A 19535-nucleotide genomic window follows, 5' to 3' on the forward strand; every position below is an offset into this window, starting at 1 on the left:
GGTGGGATACCAGAACCCAACGGCGGGTCGGGCGAGGTGGCCGTGAGGGGCAGAGCTGCTGCTGCGGATGAAGATGTCGAGCAGGAGGGGTGTCGGGAGCTCGGAGGTGGGATGAGGGGCCCTTCCCCTCGCCGTCACCCTCCCGCGGGCGGACGGGGAGCGGCGGGAGTTCGGGGGGCCGGGCCGGGCCGGGCCGGGGAGCGGCGGCCGCCTCCTCTTCCCCTGAGGGGGTACCGTGGGGCGCGGGGTCCCCGGCGGCCGAGCGGCCCCTGAGGGCTCTCGGGGGGCTGCAGGGAACCGGTGCGTTCCTCGGGAGGGGGAGGGGTTTGCCGGGGTCCTTGGAGCTCCCGGTGAGTTGCGGATGGGAAGAGAAAGGGAGGGAGATTTCGCCTATTTAAGGCTTTAAAGCGGCGGGTTGGCAGGGGTTTAGTATCGAGTCGGAGATTCGGGGGTCTGTCCTGTCTGAGAGCAGAGAATGCCTGAGAGGGTGCCTGGGGTCTCGCTCCTCTTTGTGCTGTCTCTTGGAGACCTTCAAATCGCCTTTTCAACTCATGTTTTTTTGCCTTTAAAAACAAATACATGGCTGTATATTGACTTCTTTTCATCTTTTCCTTTTCAAATCAGTACTTAACCAGGCGCATCCCTCAGAATCCCCGATACCAACATATAAAAACCCGCCTTGACACTGGTAAGTGGCGTCGCTGTAGGTTAAAAACACCAAAAATGGATGTAGGACTACACAAAAATATGCTAAATATAATATGTTATCAGCCTCTGTCCTGAGCTGCCTTACCCCAGATGCTGTGCAGCTGTGTCAGAACTTGCGTGGTGATGTGCCTCACTTCATCATGTCAGGCTCTGTTGTGACAGTTCCTATAGAAATTACTGGTCTTGGACTTCCTACATGTTGGCTTTTCTTGTATAAACTGGTATCTTGATAAGGGTGCAAGTCAAGATAATTATTTGGGGGGTGTCATTAGGGATTTTTTTGTTGTTAAAGCAGATGAATTTTATCCAGTGACACCTGCCTGTAGTAGCAACACAAAAATGTTGGGGAAGGGACAGCGTGGCCACAGTTGTGCTTGAAGCAGCGTGTCGGAGGCAGGATTTGAATAGCAGGGTCTTGATTTCAGTGCTCTCAGAGTGAGGGCTGTACCGTACTGAGTTTTAGGTAGTGACTTTCTGAAGGCGATGACTTTGGAGGACAAAGCGTTGTCAAAACAACTTACGCTTTCGAGTAGAGAGGGCTTGGGAAGAATGCTATGAGGATGGTTTGGGGGGGAATCTCGCTGTTCTGACTAGCAAGGTATAGACACTTTTGTACCCTTTACTGAAAATCCTGTGAAATAAAACTCCAATGTGTTCTGTAGATCTGAAACAGCGCTGTGGGTCTATGCAGGAGGTTTGAGCTCCTTCTGGTCATAAACATCTGCGGTGACTTTATCCAGTACGGAGGCTTTCAGCTGTGGAGCGCTGCCTACTCCCAGAGGCGGCTGGCAGCCGGGGTCCAGCAAGTCCTTTGACTGACTTTGCTGTTTAGTTCGGCCTTCCTTGCGAGAGAAAAGCGTGAAGAGGAAAATCATGGTGGTTTTGGTTTATGGCTGCCTTGTATTGTCATGGGGAAGGAGGATCTGCAACAAATATTTGTTGTCGTGGTCTGATCTTTTCCTTCAAAAAAATTAAAATTTATGCCTTAATAGCACTGAAGAAAACCGCTAATAAAAAAAATGTGACAAACTGATTGATTTGTTTTTTTCCTCCCCTGTTACAGGAAACAGTTTGACAAAGTACACTGAGAAGTTGGAAGAGATCAAAAGAAGTGAGTATCTCGAGAGGGGTGGATTGTAACATGCGGTGGGTTACTTCAAAACAGGAAGAGCATCGAGGAGCAGGGCTGAATCCCAGACCCTCCATTTGCTTGGAAATCTCCACCCCGATGATTCCCACAGCCGTTTACAGGAATGAGCTGTAGGAACATGCAGCAACACGATACAAAGATGCTTCTGCCTTGATTCTCTGCTGGGCTGCTTCCACTTTGTCCTGCACTTTATCTCTCGGTCTCTCGCAGTGCTTTACAGATTTAACTTAAGAAACCAGGCAGGCAGGTCGAGGGGGGTTTCCAGATCCTTCTTTGTGCAATTTTTGTTCTGGAGTGGAAACTAGAGAGGATAGGATGAAGAAAACTAGACTGGACTCATCTGGGAAGACACAGTCTGCACTTCTGAGACTTTATTTCACTTTTAGGTGACAAAATGATTGAACATGAGATCTTTTACTTTTGTATAATTTTAATGTACTTGGATTTCTATCCGAATACTCCAAGGCAGGAAAGAGGCAAGCTCATTCCTGTGTAACTCTTTGATTTTACTGGAGTAACATTGTTTACCAGAACAACATTGGTGTTTTGAAGGCTTTGGGTCAGTCAGGCTAACAAAAGCCCAACTGATTTTTTTATTTCAGTCTCTTTTTCCACTGAAAATAGGCTTTTTTAAAAAAATCTTACTAATGAAACTAATGTTTTGCTACTTTATTTTCAGCTACTGTCCGGATTATTTTCACATACAGAGCCAGGAAAGCTATTAAACCCAAAAGCTTTGTTTATTGATGTGAAAGAAAAATCATCCCCATTAACGAGGACTAATTAGGATTTTGAATGTTCGGTTTTAGTTCTTGGTGACCTCCTGTATAATCTGAATGTTACCATCTCAGAGGAATACAGTAAATGGGTTTAATCTGGCACGTAAATATATTTGTGCTTGGCTTCCTGCAAAATGGTCCTTTGTTGCTGGTTTGTTTGTTGTTTTTTTTAAACACCTCAGGTCTTTGGGGAAAATCAAAAGAGAAATAACCTTGCTTTCCAAAATCCTGCCTTGACTGGCTGAGATTTCAGTACTTTAACACTGGATGGCCATCGCTTTTATGTGTGCTGAAAATTTTGTTGTATGGGTCTAGATGGTTTTCAATCTCTGCCGCGAGTCTGATTTCGTTTTGCGTGGGAGTTCTTTTGTTTAGTCGTGGTTCTGGAGTCCGGTAGAAACTTTCTCATTCTGTCTGTGCTGAATAGAGGCCTTGTGTTCCCAGGCCGTTTAGAAGCTTCTCCCCCTTGATTTCTCATGGATAGATGACACCGTTTGGACACAACTTTAAATACCCAGTACAGGCCACTCTCTGTCTCTCGTGTAATGTGAGAGAGTAGCACTTAATAACGCGAGCCTGCGGTGGAATCAAAAATGATAACAGAGCTGGAACTGCGATGATTTGTTCTTTGGAGGATTGGCTTGAGGAGAGGCACCAAGTCTCTTCCCTTTCTCTGGTGTTGCTTCACTCATTTCCAAGGCCCTGAGGACCATCTCCCTGAATACACAACAATTACAGCTTCAGACCGGTTCAGTGAAGCAAAAAAATGTCTGAAAATCCGAATGGACCTGCCAGGACAGAACCGGGTACGTCGTGTTGCTTTTGTAGTTGGAGGCTTCTGAGTTGTTTGGTAACTGCTGGGAGGCTCGCGCAGGCATTCGGATCGGTTTGCACCAGGTCGGGCTTTGTAATAACGACAGTTTTGTTTTGTTTTCTCTTGATAGAAATAATTTTGGGTGGTAGAGGCAAGATCTAGGGCGTAAAGGCTTGTTCTGGAGTGAATAATCCTTACTGGAGGTGGGAGGAAACCATCCAGCAGCTGTGTTGTACGAGCACTGTGGCAAGGGTTCTGCTGTGTCAGTGTTTCTGTACGTCCAGCGCTTCATAAGCTTTGCTGCTTTTATTTGTCGGTCTGAATTCAGTTGATTTCTTGCTCTTGGCGTGACTGAAGGGCTCTTTTTGTCCGTGACTGGGGAGTTTTAATCGTTTGGACGTGGGCTACACGTGAGTTTTGTGCTGGGCAGGTGAAATGTGCTGTATAAGAGAGAATTGTTGCTGTTATTTCGGGGCGATAAAGGGAGGCTTTAGCAACCCGAGCTTGAGGCTTGAAACCAGGTGGTTTTGCAAGAACCACGAGGGTCATTTCACGTTAATTGACATTCGGAAACCTAGTTTATGCGTGGGTCTTGTACTTCAGACCTGTGTTTTGGAAGCTGTAGCGCACACTGCAGTGCGCTGGGGTATTTTGGATGGGGTCCTTTTTCTCTAAGGCCGATTGTTTAGTAGCAGGTAGGCACTTGTTCTGCAGCTTAATAAACATTATGTAGGGGAGACTGAATCTGGGGACTCTGCTTGCTCTGAATGCTGAAAATTAATTGGCCTCCCTTTGCAGGAAGTCAATTTAAGAGGGAAAGGATAGGAATAAAAAAAAAAGAGGTGAAAGCTCGCAATATTTCTTCTTGTGTGGGTTCTGCTACTGTAACGTGCCTGTCAGCTGTGCACAGGGAGAATCTTGTCCAAGCAGAGCGTCTGTCAGGAGGTGCGTGATCACCGCTTGTATTGAGAAGAGACCTCGGCCTCCAGCGTTCGCGTGGCTCCTTCTCTAGACACATGTCAGCTGGAGAGTTTTCATAAGCTAATTTGGCAGTCATTTTTTCATGTGGTTACAGGAATGTGGATTGGAGCCCTTCCCCCTTTTCCCCCATCTTCTCTTGCTTAAGCTATGGAGTATTCAGCAGATGGTTTTAGAGGATTTAGAATTGCTTAACTGGCTGGATTTGATAAAGGTCCTGTTCTCTTAGCTGAACAGCTGGAGAGAGAGCGCTTTGGAATATCCTCCAATTGTTAGAAAAATGCAAAGGGATTGTTCTTTTTATAAAAATAAAAACCTGGGACTTCAGAGGTGGAACCTAGTGAGGGAGAAGGAGGAGCAATTTTATTTTTTGAGAGAGCTGAGATTTGTTAGAGCGTGGCTTCAGGAGCTGCATGCAGAACTCAGTTACAGCTGCAGTGCCTGACAGGGAAGAATTTTGTTCATTTTTGCCTTTCCCTGCCAGTGCAGGTTTGATTTTTTTTTTCTTTTTTCTTTTTTTTTCCCCCTCCTCTGCTATCTTCTTTCTAGCTGTAAATTTCCCAAAGGATGAGGCTTCCATTACTTCCCGTGGGAGGCTATTTCATATCAAGATGTTCCTACTGATACTCAGCTTCTCTCTCCTCCTCCATACACCCTTTTGTTTCACACTAGAAGGCTTCTCTCCTCCTCATGTTTACACATCTCGAGTTATCTGTATGCAATCAGACTTCCATCCTTGTCATCGCTTACTTAGCGCTGTTAATCTCTGGTTGTTTGCCAGTCGTTCCAACAGACTGCTCGGTTTCCTTGCTGCCTAAGCTTTGTCTTCAGGCTTAAGATTCAATTAGTTTCAGCTTCTCCGTAGCAATTATGTGCGCTGCAAGCTGGTATCCACGCTGATCTGCTGCTCGGTTCTCTGCGCTGAACGCCTTCTGTCAGTTATCCATTCCTTTAGATATTCATATTAGCAAATTGTAGGAATTGGAATTTAATTGTTAGATAAAATAAGAAAACCTGGAGGACTTTAATCAGTAATATTAAACATACATGTTTAGTTTGGTGTTTGAAAAGATATAATCTGAGATGCAGTGCCCCTATGCTCCTATTCGGTTGTAACTTACACAAATTAAAACTTCAGGTGAATGAAATCTTTTGGTTTAAGAGGCTTTGTGACCACAGCAGGCTTCAAAGCAGAGCAGGCAAGGTGATAAATTCATGAAGCTGCTTCCTTCCCCCAGGGAGCACAGAAAGCACAAAATAATACCGAGTTGGGTCTGAAAGCAACTAAACCTGCCTTCTCCACTTTAATCATGTCTGGACAAGATCTGCCTTTGTAACTGATGCTACTTTTCACAAAGTCTTCAGGTTTGCTGCACCGATCCTTCATCACAAGCTTAGAAAGGCAGAAACCCTGCCTTGTTGGAGAAGACAGTCTATGAGAATATCTGGGACCAAGCCTATCGCCTGCTGTTGGCAAAAGCTGGGAATTAATTGAAAATTTACATTGCCCTCTTCTGTTTTGTTTTTGAAGATTACAGATATAAGAAGGATGAGCTGTTCAAAAGACTGAAGGTGACTACTTTTGCCCAGCTGGTATGTATAGTTCCCTCTCTGGCCTCTGAAAGTTGTTATCTTTGGTGAACAGCTTTTTTGCTTTATCTAAAGCTTTCCATGTAGTTCTGTAGCCTTAGTGTGTTGTTCTTCTGTGTTGGCTTCCTCCTGCTCTCGCAGATTTTCCATTAATAAAAGCAAACCATTCAGGCCAGTGTTTTCAGAGTAGTCAGATGCTTTTAATTTCAAACTGAAGTCTGTAGTGACTCTGTTTTTGAAATCTGTTCCATATTTTTTCTCCATTTACTTAAGAGGATCTTCAAGCCTCTTACAAAAGAAAAGGGCTACACAAAGCAGCGTTGAGATCTGCTCTCATCGAGCTTCGTGTCAAGTAGTCGCAGCCTGAAGCCCTCCGTAATAGTGGGTTTAGCTGTAGAAGGTGGGAAGGTTGTGACTTCAAGGATTTCTGCATATTTTTTTAATTAAAAGTAATGAATCAAGATACTAAAAAATGGGAAACTTGAACAGTAAATAAAGAGCTGTGTGTTGCTTACATGTTGGTTCAAGAAAACTGGTAAAAACTAGAAAAAGACAAGCTGTCTTCTAAGGAGAGAAGGAAAGGGAAGGTTAAACTTGCAGGTATTGAAGGGGTGGGTTTCTGCGGGCTCATCTCTTTAGTTCCCCTGGATTGTTAAGACCAATCCTGTGACTCTTACTGGTGTGGTGAACTGAGTTGGTGTGTGAATATCTCGGGCCTTCTCTCACAGACCAGTTAACCGCGTGTGATTGTAGCCGGTGTAGTGTATGCTCTGAAATGTTTCGGTGACTGAACTTTATAAAGAAGTCAGAAAACATTCTGGTATTTTATATTGCCAGCATGGCACATCTGGCTTTTCTTTATTCTGTGATTGAGCATTCCTTTTTTTGTTTGTTTTTGCTACAATTTCCATTTAATAAAAGGATGCGCTTGCAGTACAGGCATGATACATGCACCTCCATGTGACCTTGAAGTCCAATAGAAGCTGCCTTGAGTTAAAAGTGTTTTGGCTTGAGGATTGTTTTTCCTTAAGCTGATCCCCACTGTCTTTCATGGACGCCGGTACGTGCGTATCAAGGTATTGTTGCTTGCTTTTTTTTCCTGCAGGTCATCCAGGTTGCCTCTCTATCTGATGAAACCTTAGAAGTGACAAATGAGGAGATCCACAAGCTGGAAGGTAACGGTATTTCTTGTAAGCACAAAGGGAAGGAGCTGTAGATCGCTGTCATATGGTGAACTGCGTCCTGACAGACAGAGCTGACTATTCAGCAAGCCTTTTAATCAGGAGGAATAAAAAACTTAACCTGTGGCCTGCAGCCATTGCACTCTGGGGACAGAAGCACTCCCAAACCAGAAGGCTTGCAAATGAGCAAGGCCTCGTGCTGCCAAGTGTATTGTAGTAACTCAGTAGATATCATGCACCAAGAATTACATTTTTATTGAATTGTTAAAATGAGATCTGGAGCCCTTAAAAAACGTATCGTTCTCTATTATTTTTAATATGAGGCTCTCGTTAAGACATCCTTGTAAGAGGATGAAGATAAGGCTGTCTTTGAGACGCACTTTCCTCTAAGAATAGAAGCCGGGCTTAAAACCTGCTTGTTTATTTCCTGCAGCATTTTAACTCTTCATACCCTGTTCTCTCCCCAGATGGTGATTCTGCTGCTCCGGATGCAGATGCTGAAGTCACAGCAGGGACAAATGGGAAAGGGGACCGTGATGGGACACCTAGTCCAGTCCTGTTCATGAACAACACAGGAGCTGGGGAATCCTATCGGTCCACGCTGCAGAGGTGCCTGATAATGATACCCAATTTTATTCCTGTCTTAGAAGATAATTATTTTGATCAAGCTAGTTATTTTAATTGCTACTAAGTGGCTTTATGTTGTATTTCTCATTAAAGCTTGATTTTACAGGTATGGGGATGTGAGCAAGAGGGTTGGCATGGTTTTCCTGTCTGAGTGAGTTTGGTTTGCTGCTGTAACCCAACGCTGTTGCCACTTACTGATTGTCTAAATGGCTGACAGGGATACATGTTCATGGGATTTGATCTAGGTCCCTGGGTTCAAGAATCCATGTTATAAACTGCTCTGGTAAACTCAGTAATGTGCCTTCCTGATGATCTTAACGGATTGTCCGGTGACTGAGAACGACAGTCCAATTTCCAAGCCCAATATGTCACTAGTCAAGGTCGGAGATATCAGGAAGGCGCTGTAAGAGGACGCTTTGTCTCGGCCCTTCCGTTGCTGTACCTGGGCAAGTGTTAACTGAAGAGTTGAGGCACTGGCTTGACAGGCTGGGTGTTTGTGTATCAATGCCATCAATTTAGTGACCCCTAATGGTATCTGGAGGTTTCTGTTCGTGTCCTGTATCCAATCTAGTGATGAAATGGGAGGCATCTGCATAGTACTGCTTGTGGATGACTGATAGTTATTTACTGTGTCAGACTTGCTGAGATCTCAGCGTTGGCAGCTTCTCAGAATTGTTCTTCCTCACCTCAGAGTCGCTTAGGACATTGAATAAAACTCCTGGGCTTGACTGATCCAGAGAATTGTAGTATGCTCACATAGCAAAGCTGTGCTGTTTATTTTTCATGTTGGTAAAAATGAAATCAGTCTCTTATGATGTGCTGGAAAACCTGAAATAAACGCTCCATTTTTGTGTGGTGTCTGGCTGTACTGGAACATAAATGGGCTGTCAGAACAGCTGATGGAAAAGCACTCTGATGTGGTGAAGAGGTACAGAAGCATTCGGAGCGAGAGCTTGTGCCGTAACCTCCTCTTTCCTCTTGTAGTGTGATAAGTGGCGTCGGTGAGCTGGATATCGAAAAGGACGCTCCGAAGAAAGCGGACGCTCAGGCTAAAGACATGCCCTATCCCGACTGCCCCTTCCTCCTTTTGGATGTACGAGACCGAGACGCGTACGACCAATGTCACATTGTTGGAGGTGAGGAGGCCAGAATCCCACAGCAGCCTAGTCTCCACTAGCATCATGTATTCACCTCCTTGTGTCATTCTTGCTTCATTTTTGCCCCCAAAGTTGGACATAGCTTGGGTGCAGAATACTCTCGGCACTCATCCAGTACACTCATCTTTCCTGGGAAGTGGTGAAGGGACTGAGCTGATGTTAATCCCTTATTCAGTGGGTTTCCAAGCCTGCTGAACTCTTACAAATCTGTCGGTTGCATCCCAGGGGGTGTGATGGTTGGTGCTCAGCCGCTGTATGATTTTTCTCTTTTTTAATTTTTTTTATTTTTCCCTCCTCTGCAGCTTATTCCTACCCTATTGCAACGCTGTCTAGAACGATGAACCCATATACAAATAGTATTCTGGAATATGTATCCTTTACAGATAAAGTGCTGGAATAAAATAAAAAATTAAATTGGAGGGGATGTTGGTGGGGTCTTCCAAAAACAATTGGAGCTGTGGCAGTCGCTGTGTCCGGGACGATGCTTAACCAACAAAATCTGGGGATTTCGAGGAGGGTGGGAGGGGAGGTCCTTTACGCTGGCGGTGATTACCTCCGCCGCCACCATCAGATGCCAGATTCTAGTTCCTCAAGGCTGCAATGCCTCCTGATTCTGGTGGGAGCTGCCTGAATTTGGCTTTTCTTGGGATTTTGGCTGCTGGAAGGCAAAGCTGTACTACTTGAGCACGTGTCCCCTGCTGTTGCTGGAGTGCTGGGCTTCCTGAAGGAGGCATTCATCAAATCCTTTGGCTTCCTCTCAGCTTTTTGATGGGGATTGGCTTTTCTCTGGAGGACAGAAAGAGGATTATTAGCTGGGATTAGGCTGATAATTTCCCGAGTTATCTTGGGGAGAGGGGAGGTTGTAAACAAAGGTGCTTCCTTTTATTGCCTGTTATGAACCAATCTTCAAAACAGCAGTGGGCACTTGCTGCAGGGGCTGCACTCCAGTGGGGATTAGGCTGTGTCCTTCCAGCATCTGGCAAGCCCCAGCTACTGAGAAATCGGTTTTAAAGCACCGGTGAAGGGGAGGCATTGCTGCCGATACTCACAAATCAAGTAGGGAGTCTCTCATTCTCCAGTCCCATTTGTTTGTCTCCCTTTTTCTTTCTAAAAGGTATTAACGGTCACCTTTTACGTTTCCAAATGAATCCTTAGCTCTTCTACCTATCAGAAAAATGCACATGGAAAAATCATTATTTTGTATGACAACGATGAGAGGTTAGCCAGCCAGGCTGCGACAACCATGTGTGAGAGGGGCTTTGAGAACTTGTTCATGTTATCTGGAGGTAAGTGGGGATGGGCCGGACTCCCCAGGGTCTCGGGTGGGTTGATCGAGAGCAGAGAGCAAGGGTTGCGTGAGCTGGAGATTGGAAAGAGCTGGATATTCAGCTCTGAGTGTTTTTATTTGTGACTGGTAAACTTGCTGATCCCATCTTAGCTGGTGGTCACCGACAACGTGCGATCTGTATGTCTGCAGGCCTGAAGGTCCTTGCGCAGAAGATCCCAGAAGGTCTGGTCACCGGCTCATTCCCTGTGTCCTGCCAGGTGGCAGCTCCCTCCGGATCTGCCCGAAAAAAGACCTCTCCCAAAGTGCCACCCGCGTGTGCTGAGAATAAATGGAGATTTTCTGCAGATGATCTACAAAAGATAAAGTATTACCTAGAAGAGGAGCACTTTCCTTCAGACACTGCCAGTAAGACTCCGGGACAAATGCTGCAGCTGCTTTCTGTAGCTCTTGAGCCGGCCCTGCAGCAATTCTCTGCTTTGCTGTGCTCTCTCTGTCAGATGGCTAGGAGAGGGAGGGGTTTTTTCTAAACTATCTGAGAAGATCCACCAAAACCTGTGCTATGGTGATCGCAGAGGACTTGAAATCTGACATAGCTACATGATGGCAAAATCCTGGGCCTGCTGAGGGCAGGCATGTACCATTCCACCCACCGTATTTAAATGTCTTTAGGTTTTACTGGTGATTAGTAGGTTTTTCAAATTTTTAGGCCTGCAGAGCTACATAGAGACTGCCTAGAACCCCCCTGCTGAATTACTGATGGGCCGGTATGTTTACAGGGAGAGCTGGAGAGCCACTGACAGACGACAGATCATTTGTGTGTCCTTGTGCACTGTCACGCACTCAGCTTCTGATCTTTTTTTTTTCTCCCTAGGCCGTCTTAGCCGTGGTTCTTCAGGCCTTGATTCCAAGGTGACAACTGTGAGGAGCAGCCCCAGTCTCCCCAGCACCCCTGGCAACGTGGGATCCCTCACCACCCGCTCGCTCAGCAGCAACAGCCTCCAGAACAGGCCGTGGAAATAAGCAGCGGTGTCTTCTTCCACCGAATAAATGAATGTCCGGGTTCTGGGAAGCCTGAGCAGTGCAGCCTGTTTGTCGTTTTAGGAATCCACAGAGAAAAGGAGCGGTGGTATATAAATGGCACCTTGGGTAAGGCTGGGGGAGCTGGAGCAGTTGATGTTTCGTAGAAGCAGGAACGGCGTCACTTTGGCAGGGCTGACCTTTAGGGGCAGTGACAGGACAGAGTTGATCTAACTGATTTTTGTAGCGAAGGGAGGAAACTGGTAGTAAAGCCTTGTGACCAGTAGAAATGGTTCTGTAAAGCTTGTAGTTTGAGGTGAATGAACTTGTGTCTGTAACACGCTCGTCCTGTGCTGTGCCCGGAATCGCAGACTGCGCGAACAGGAGAACACGTGTGAAGGTAAACGGGACAGAAATCATCTGTGAGCAAAAAACGCTGGTGTTCTGTAGCAGAGATACAGACATGCAGCAACTTGCCAAAACGTTGGAGAGAGGATTCCCTACGGGGTTTTTTTTTAACTATGTTAATGAACGGAAGTATTTGTAATAAAGATGTTTTTGGAAAGAACGCCCAGCGTGGCACTGTAACCTGGCAGTTGTGTTTACTCATGGACAGTTTGTGAAAGAGTTCTGTGTTTTTAAAGGTGAGCTGCGGGAGAAAATAACTGTCTCTTCCCTCTTTTCTCCCTTACTGTCTGGAAGGTTTGGCTTCTAACTGTGCTTTTGCTGCTTTGTTCCTTGCTGTGGTTAGAGAGAGCTACTGCGTGGTGGGTTTTGTTCCAAATGAGAGAGTCAGGCTGCCAGATGTGCTGAGCAGGGTTTTTAGCTGACATGTCTTAGGGCAGAATCATCTGCTGTGCCCCTCTTCTTGGTGTGCCAGCAGGGTGTCTCCTTAGTTCGACAGCGCACCGGTGGTTTGCTGCTTTTCCCACTTGCTGGAGTGGGTTGCTGGTCACTGGTGCTGCAGAAAACTACGACGTCCATGGAGGAGCCACTCACTCTTCTGCTGACGAGGCCGACTTCCCTAACGGTCGTACAGGCAGCTGCGAGTCGAGGTTAGGAGGCAGAAGGTCATTTTGCTTCTAAAATGCTTTTGTGGTGCTTGGAGACAAACTGCAGCAAGGAGTTCTGCAGTTCCAGTGCCTGACAGAGGCTGGAAATTTATTCCCAGTTACACCCTTGCCAGTGTTTCTGGAGTAGCTTCTTTACAGTTAGGGCAGCTGAAAGGAAATTTTCTTCTGCCCTCTCGCCAGGGTCACTAAAACCTAGCAGGGACCGTGAATCTGGTAACTGGACAGGGTGTGAAGAGAGAGTCCAGTGGAGGGCTACGAGGATGAGGAGGGGCCTGGAGCATCTCTCCTACGAGGAAAGGCTGAGGGAGCTGGGCTTGTTCAGCCTGAAGAAGAGAAGGCTGAGAGGGGACCTTTGAAATGCCTCTAAATATCTGCAGGGTGGGTGTCAGGAGGATGGGGCCAGACTCTTTCCAGTGGTGCCCAGCGACAGGACAAGGGGCAACGGGCACAAACTGGAGTACAGGAAGTTCTGTCTGAACATGAGAGAGAACTTCTTCCCTCTGAGGGTGACGGAGCCCTGGCCCAGGCTGTCCAGGGAAGTTGTGGATTCTCCTTCTCTGGAGATATTCAAGACCCGCCTGGACGCGGTGCTGTGCAGCCTGCTGTAGGTGACCCTGCTTCGGCAGGGGGGTTGGACTGGGTGACCCACAGAGGTCCCTTCCAACCCCTACCATTCTGTGATTCTATGAATATCGCAGCTTTCAGTAAATCGCTGCTTCCACCATACCAATATTGGCTGGGTGACCCAGAAATCAGCTTAAACCACCCAGTGACAAAGCGGAGCAGCCTACTGGAGATGCGGTAGGTGGTGATGGAGAGACCCTGCCCTCTAGCCTGTACCTACGGCATTGCTCAGCTTGGTCCACTTTGGCCTTGGGGATGTTTTGTGTGTGGCTTTTTGGGTTTCGGTGGGGTTTCCCCCCCCCCCTGTTTAAAGTAGGCAAGTAATCTTTAGCAGACCTCAAAATTCACCCCTGGTGCAGATCATGAGGGGGTAATTCTGGTGAAAGGGCCAGGTGGAAGAAATTGCACATAATTTCCAGTTTGGCAGTTTAAGACTCAACATCCCTGAGCACATTTATCACGTTTATTGTGTCTCTGTGAGTCTTAAATCAGAGGAGTTCTGATACAGGGACTGGCAGTCTTGTTCTGATAAGAGCCGTCGCCTCGGTCCCCTCCAGAGAAGAGCGAGGTGATCAGCACAAACCTCTGACGCTGTGTTGGGATCCCCCGGAGGGAGCATAAGGGGAGAAATCCATGGGCAGAGCCAGCATTTAAAATGTTCTGAACAAAATACTTCAAAAAGCTGAACGCCCCTGTGTGTTCGAATACGCACCTATATTTTTGTGCCTAACAAGATCTCATTACAAGCAGGTAACTACAGAGCTCCCAGCTTCCCAGGGAAGCCCTTGGATGTTGTAGGGTGTACAAACCAGCTCTAATTTGTACAAAATGTCTTTCTGATCTGTCCACTAAGGATCACACGTGTCCTGGGTTTCCAGCGGGAGTGTGTGTGTGTGTGTGTACATACGTACTGGTCAGGTACGAAGATCAAAAAATTAAAGATCATATTTCAGCCCATCCGTAGGAAGCTGGCTGCATCTCGCTGTCTTACTAACTGCCTTGCTTTCCTACCTTCCTACTCTGTCACTTCTGGAAGACTTCTTGTTGGTTTAGTTGTGGGCATGTTGATTTTGAGCGAAGTAGCTGCTGCTTCTAGGTCAGACCGGTTGGCTTTCTGTGGAATGGCAGCATCGCTTCTGGAGAGAAAAGTGATTTTTACATGGTCTTGGGAAGCTGACTCACCTCTTAGGGCTTTCATTATGGAGTGGTGATGCTTTTAGGTGGCCTAATAAAATAAATAAGACCTAAATAAATCTTTTGAAGTAGTTTCGAAAAACTGAAGCGTTGCAGAAATGGCACGTTTAGCTTGGAACCTGCACCAGCACAGGCTTGGGCTGACTGGCTGGAGAGCAGCTCTACGGGGAGGGACCTGGGTGTGCTGGTGGACGACAGGTTGACCATGAGCCAGCAGTGTGCCCTGGCTGCCAAGAAAGACAGTGGAATCCTGGGGTGCATCATGAGGAGTGTGGCCAGCAGGTCAAGGTTCTCCTTCTCCTCTGCTCTGCCCTAGTGAGGCCCCATCTGCAGTGCTGTGTCCAGTTCTGGGCTCCCCAGTTCAAGAAAGATGAGGAGCTACTGGAGAGAGGCCAGTGGAGGGCTGTGAGGATGATGAGGGGACAGGAGCATCTCTCCTGCGAGGAGAGGCTGAGGGAGCTGGGCTTGTTCAGCCTGGAGAAGAGAAGGCTGCGATGGGACCTTAGAAATATCTCCAGGGTGGGTGTCAGGAGGATGGGGCCAAGCTCTTTCCAGTGGTGCCCCGCGACAGGACAAGGGCCAACGGGCACAAACTGAAGCAGAGGAAGCTCCATCTGAACATGAGGAAGAACTTCTTCCCTCTGAGGGTGATGGAGCACTGGAACAGGCTGCCCAGAGGGGCTGTGGAGTCTCCTTCTCTGGAGATATTCAAGACCCGCCTGGACAAGGTCCTGTGCAGCCTGCTCTGGGTAACCCACAGAGGTCCCTTCCAACCCTGACCATTCTGTGAACGCTGGGGTACAGCATGGCTCAGGCAGCTGCGTAGTCTGATCTTGATGTCCTGAGTCCGCTACCCCTTCCCGTACAGCACCTCTATTGTTACGTTGTGAAATAAAAACATTGAACAAAGCAGCATCTCCTGCATAATTCAGGTGGTGGCTTGCCTGGGCTGCTTGCCTGAAAAATGATACAGGAGAGGTGAGAGCCATTTATTGTGTGCTTGAACGGCAGGAACCGGTACAGCACGCAGGGTCCTGCCGCTCTGTGAGCACTCGGAAGCGTATGAAATGCGTTGGTCTGAAAACGGGCATGAGAGCAGGGGTCATCGTGTTGGCTGAAAGTCCTGATTTGTTTTTGCTCTCCAGCTGTGGGAGGTGGATCCGAAATCCCTGGCTGCTCTGGGCTGGATGCAAACCTCCTCCTGAAACGGCCAGACAAAACTGGTCCGAGGTGTTTGGGATCCTCCAAATCCAGGGCATCAATGGAAGAACTGAACGTGCTTTCCCATCGTGTTGATGGATCTGTAGGTTTTTGGACGCTTGACTTGATATCTTTTGGAGAACAGAGTCAAACTCTGCGTAGAGTAGTTCTACCAGCGCAGCCACAAAACCACGCAGAATAAATCGCGCTCGCCCCGTTGCCTCGTGTCCCAGAGCCACCCCAGGAGGGCCGGGGAAGGTGGGCACCCCTCCCGCTGCCACGGCTGCGGCGTCCGAGGGCTCTGCTTTGTCAGACCGAACCTCTTCCCCTTCCACCCTCTGCCAGAGCGGAGGGAAAACAAGCACCTTCCTTTCTTTTTGATCCTGCTATTTTCACACCCCTTGAATCCCCTTTCTGGGCCGGTGTGTGCTGTTCGTGCTGGCTGCTGACACGTGCACCCAGAGGAGCGCTGAGTCAGCCTCTGAAAACACTTTTCACCGTGACTTAGAACAGGGGAAAGCCACACAAGGCATTTCTCATCCTTCTCTACATTTATTTATTGCGTTCTTTTTCCTTCCATAGTTAATTCAACTGCCGCTCATCCCCCCGATCCGGCTCAGTAGAGATGGTCCACCGCGTGCTCCATGATGACCTTCAGCGCCAGCCACGTCTCCTCGGCGGTCGGGACGATCTGGCTGGCGGGGAGGAGGAACCCGTAGCGCCCCGTGTCCCGCAGCTCGAAGGTGAAGGAGTACTTGATGCCCTGGTTGTACGTCCAGTCGACGGTTGCTCCGCTCGCTTGATCTGGGGGAGACAACGGGAGGGAGGCGAAACGTCAGTGGCTCCCCGTCGTACGGGTGTTTCGTGGGACCTTTTGTCTAAGCTGAGGTGCGAGCGATGATTTTGGTTTACTGAGGGTGGTGGTGGATCGCTGCTGTCCACCATTACTCACAGATGGTGGTGTAGATGCTGCCGTACTGGTAGGTAGTGCCGTACAGAGAAGACAGAGCTGCAACTGCCTTCTCAGAAATCTGGTGCTGGGAAGACACAGAAGAGAGAAAGATGAGCCAGAAAAAGGGAGAGCCTGCGGGATACAGCCTGCAGGGAGAGGATTTTTGCAGGCAAAAAGGATGCCAAAGCTCAGTAGCCTTGGCCTGGGGGAGTCCCAGAGGCTGGCAGAGGAGCCAGGGCTTCTTCCTGGTTTGCCAATGCCCCCTCAGTGGTGCATGATGGAGGTTGCTCCTCCATGGAGGAGGAGAGCAGCCTCACATCATCCCGGCCCCCTTCAAACCTCCGCATCAGCCCTACCAGTTCGCTCTGGTCAGGCACTGGGGTGCTGGTGTAGCCGTAGGGGTAGAGCAGGAGCTGGGAGTAGCTGTGGATGGAGATGAAAGCCTTGATGTTCCCGTGGTTCTCCACAAAGTCCACGATGGCTTTCACCTCGGGCTCTGAGTTGGCGTAGGGTCCACGGTACGTCTCCGAGCAGGAGTTCGCGCTGGCCCCGGACCCTGTGGAGAAGTGGAAAAACAATGTGAGTGCTTGGTGGCTTTGGTGGCAGTTGGATGGCTCAGAGTCCCAAGGGCAAAGGGCCTTTTCTATTTTCGAGCCCAAGAGCTTTTCTCACACCTCAGCTGCTTGGTGGCCAGCAAGGAACGCACTTGGGGCTCCTCCTAGATGTTTCTATGATGGCTTTCATTTGTGGTCCCCGCTGTGCTGGTCACTGGGGGACACCAAAGCCCTGGTGGAGCCCAAACCCATGTCTCTGCTACGGAGAGCAAATCCTATCTCTTCCCCAGGGGACATCAGTGGATCTTTCTGAGCCAAAAATGGCCTCGGAGCCTCCACCGGGACGGCAGAACCCCTCCGTGGGGTTAGCGGGAGAGCTCTGACCTCCAAAACCCGCGTCCCAGTTGCGATTGGGGTCCACGCCGACGCAAACGGAGCCCGAATGCTTGGACCTGGTCTTGCGCCACAGGCGATTCTGGAAGGGCAGAGCCGTCTCAGCTGGTGTCCAGGGCCAGAGCTCCACCGGCCTCGAGCAGACAAGGGGCTGTCATCTGGGGAGGCTAACGGGTCATGATGGTCCCCTTCCCACCCCGTGGAAATGTAGGCAAGGAGGATTTGCGCTTTCAGGGGCCTCCATGTGCAGCACCCCAGTCCTGCTCCTCAGCCCCATGCAGCATGGCCGTAGGAGCCAGGGATAGGGAAGCCGGGGCCGTACCTGGGTGTGGGTGAAGACGAAGCCATCTGGGTTGGTGACGATCTCCAGGAAGATGTCCATCGTGTCCAGGACGGAGGCCAGACCTTCGTCATTCTCATGATCTGTGACAATCTAGAGAGGATGGCGGTTTGGGGTTCCCCAATGCTGCTGGATCACTGTCCCCTCCGTGGGATCAGCCACCTGGCATCCATGGTGGCTGCAGGACCTTGTGGCCCTCTGGGGACGTGAGACGTGTCCAGGAGGTGCCCATACCTTCTTGGCGAACCAGACGCCGCTGGCCTGTGTCACCCATTCGCGGGAGTGGATGCCGGTGTCGATCCAGACGGCCGGGCGGTTCGTCCCCCCTTTGCTGAACTGGAAGAGCAGAGGGAGGGGGGGTTGGATTTGTCCCTGATCCCCTTCCCTTCTCCGGTCACCCCACAAACCCAAATCCCCACCTTGAGCACGTAGAGGGGGCGGTTCTCCGTCGACTGGCCGATCTCCAGCTTGCTGACCAGGTTGGGGTTCTCGGCCACCAGCAGATCGATGAAGGCATAGATCTGGGGGAGAGGGATGGGAGGGTCACCCCTGGCTTCCACCCCCCCCGCCTTTCCCGCACTTGGAGTGATTTCCCCCCAAAATGCTCTGAATCTTGCACTTTCTCACCTCATCCAGGTCGTGGTAGGCGGTGTAGTCGAAGGCATCAGTGGAGAGCGGCAGCTGGCGGCGACCACGAAGCATCTCCATCCGCTCTTGGTCCACCAGCGCCTGGGCAAACGTGCGGCAGGATGAGACCTCATCCCCCCCTCCGCATGGAGACCCTACATCTCACCTGTGTTCCCCTCTGCTGACCTACCTGCACATCCTCAATCATGACAGAGTAGGAGAGGCCGTTGGCCTCCAGGTGGGCTTTGAGGGACTGCAGGCTGGGGAAGGGCACGCGGACATCGACCGGGTGCCCGAGGCGGCGGGGTCCCAGCCAGAAATCCAGCTGGAAGGGGAGAAAGCAAGACAAGGGGGTCAGATCCAGCCTTGGGCTGCCCCTCTGCACCAGCTTCTTCCCACCTCCAGCCCCATCCCAGCCCTACAGCGTGGTTTGGGGGGTGCAAAGCAAGTGGCTAGGGGGGCTGTCCCCCAAAAGCCACCCGGTACCTGCAGCTCCTCGAGGTCCTGCAGCTCCTGCACCTTCTGCAGCTCCTCAGCGTTGGTGGGGACGATGCGCAGCACCTGGTGCCTGCGGGGTTAGGGGGTGCTGGGGGGGGGCGCGGGGCCAAGCTCCGTCCCCCGTGGGTCCAACCTAACCCCCACCCCATCCACCCCCCACCCTGGGCATCTGCACCAAGCCTCTTCCTGGGGACATCTGTGTCCCCTCGGGGCTGAACCAGCTCCTTTTGCCCCCACCAGTGCCACCGTCCCCATCCCGCCACCCCTCCCCAGCCAGACCCCCTACCCAACAAAAGTCTCGGTGCCGGTGGCCACTGCCACCAGGGCAGCCAGCAGCACGAGGGCCCTCATCATCAGCCGAAAGAGCCCGTTCCGTGTCCCAGCAGCACCCCGGGGCCTCTTAAATCCCATCGGGACGGTGGCCCCCAGCTGTGCCCCTTCCCAGGGCCGTGGGAAGGCTCCGGCTGGCACTGGCCAAGGTTGGGCACCCACCATCCCCGCTTCTGCGGCGCTCCCGGTCCCGGCCAAACCCGTCCCGGGAACCGGCCGGGGCCCTCAGCGGGGCGAGAAGCGGGGGAGTGCCAAAATCCCACGGCACCGGCTGTGGGGAGGGAAAAAAGGGTGAAATTGGGTCAAGAGAGTGTGAGATGGGGATTTTGGCATGGGGGGTGGCTCAGTGAGCCGGATACGTAAACCATGGCAGAGAAAGTGATTTAAATTGATTAAAGTTCGGCGAGGGACAGAGGTCAGAGCGGGTGACGGCCATCCCAGGTGGCAAAAAATCAAACAGT

The 19535-nt window shown here is 49.9% G+C and overlaps 2 protein-coding genes across 2 annotated transcripts; one reads left to right on the forward strand and one right to left on the reverse strand.

The window, feature by feature from the left end:
• The first annotated feature begins 15 nt into the window (after positions 1 to 15).
• On the forward strand, positions 16 to 11857 carry CEP41 (centrosomal protein 41). Its single transcript, XM_075428394.1, has 11 exons — positions 16 to 106; positions 625 to 688; positions 1772 to 1819; positions 5961 to 6022; positions 7125 to 7194; positions 7668 to 7809; positions 8812 to 8963; positions 9287 to 9354; positions 10156 to 10270; positions 10462 to 10677; positions 11144 to 11857. The coding sequence occupies exons 1-11, from the start codon at positions 68 to 70 to the stop codon at positions 11290 to 11292; spliced, it is 1125 nt and encodes a 374-aa protein (XP_075284509.1). The 5' UTR covers positions 16 to 67; the 3' UTR covers positions 11293 to 11857.
• Positions 11858 to 15996: 4139 nt separating this feature from the next.
• On the reverse strand, positions 15997 to 19155 carry LOC104332178 (carboxypeptidase A1). Its single transcript, XM_075428423.1, has 11 exons — positions 19031 to 19155; positions 18733 to 18814; positions 18437 to 18571; positions 18247 to 18348; positions 18039 to 18140; positions 17854 to 17955; positions 17602 to 17712; positions 17271 to 17361; positions 16689 to 16888; positions 16333 to 16417; positions 15997 to 16184 (listed from the first exon to the last, which is right to left on the reverse strand). Exons 1-11 carry the CDS (start codon positions 19153 to 19155, stop codon positions 15997 to 15999), a joined length of 1323 nt encoding a protein of 440 aa, XP_075284538.1.
• Between the last annotated feature and the right edge of the window lie 380 nt (positions 19156 to 19535).

Source organism: Opisthocomus hoazin, chromosome 8 (genome assembly GCF_030867145.1).
Source record: "Opisthocomus hoazin isolate bOpiHoa1 chromosome 8, bOpiHoa1.hap1, whole genome shotgun sequence".
In the NCBI taxonomy this organism is placed as follows: Eukaryota; Metazoa; Chordata; class Aves; order Opisthocomiformes; family Opisthocomidae; genus Opisthocomus; species Opisthocomus hoazin.

Bases quoted from the DNA above. Each gene is read 5' to 3' on its own strand.
- CEP41 (XM_075428394.1), top strand. From the start codon at position 68: ATGAAGATGTCGAGCAGGAGGGGTGTCGGGAGCTCGGAG. The intron at 1,820-5,960 runs GTGAGTATCTCG...TTGTTTTTGAAG, and splicing joins GTTGGAAGAGATCAAAAGAA to ATTACAGATATAAGAAGGAT. The intron at 9,355-10,155 runs GTATCCTTTACA...TCTACCTATCAG, and splicing joins CAAATAGTATTCTGGAATAT to AAAAATGCACATGGAAAAAT.
- LOC104332178 (XM_075428423.1), bottom strand. From the start codon at position 19,155: ATGGGATTTAAGAGGCCCCGGGGTGCTGCTGGGACACGGAACGGGCTC. The intron at 17,713-17,853 runs GTATGGGCACCT...CATCCTCTCTAG, and splicing joins GCGTCTGGTTCGCCAAGAAG to ATTGTCACAGATCATGAGAA. The intron at 16,889-17,270 runs GTCAGAGCTCTC...ACTTCTCCACAG, and splicing joins CTGGGACGCGGGTTTTGGAG to GGTCCGGGGCCAGCGCGAAC.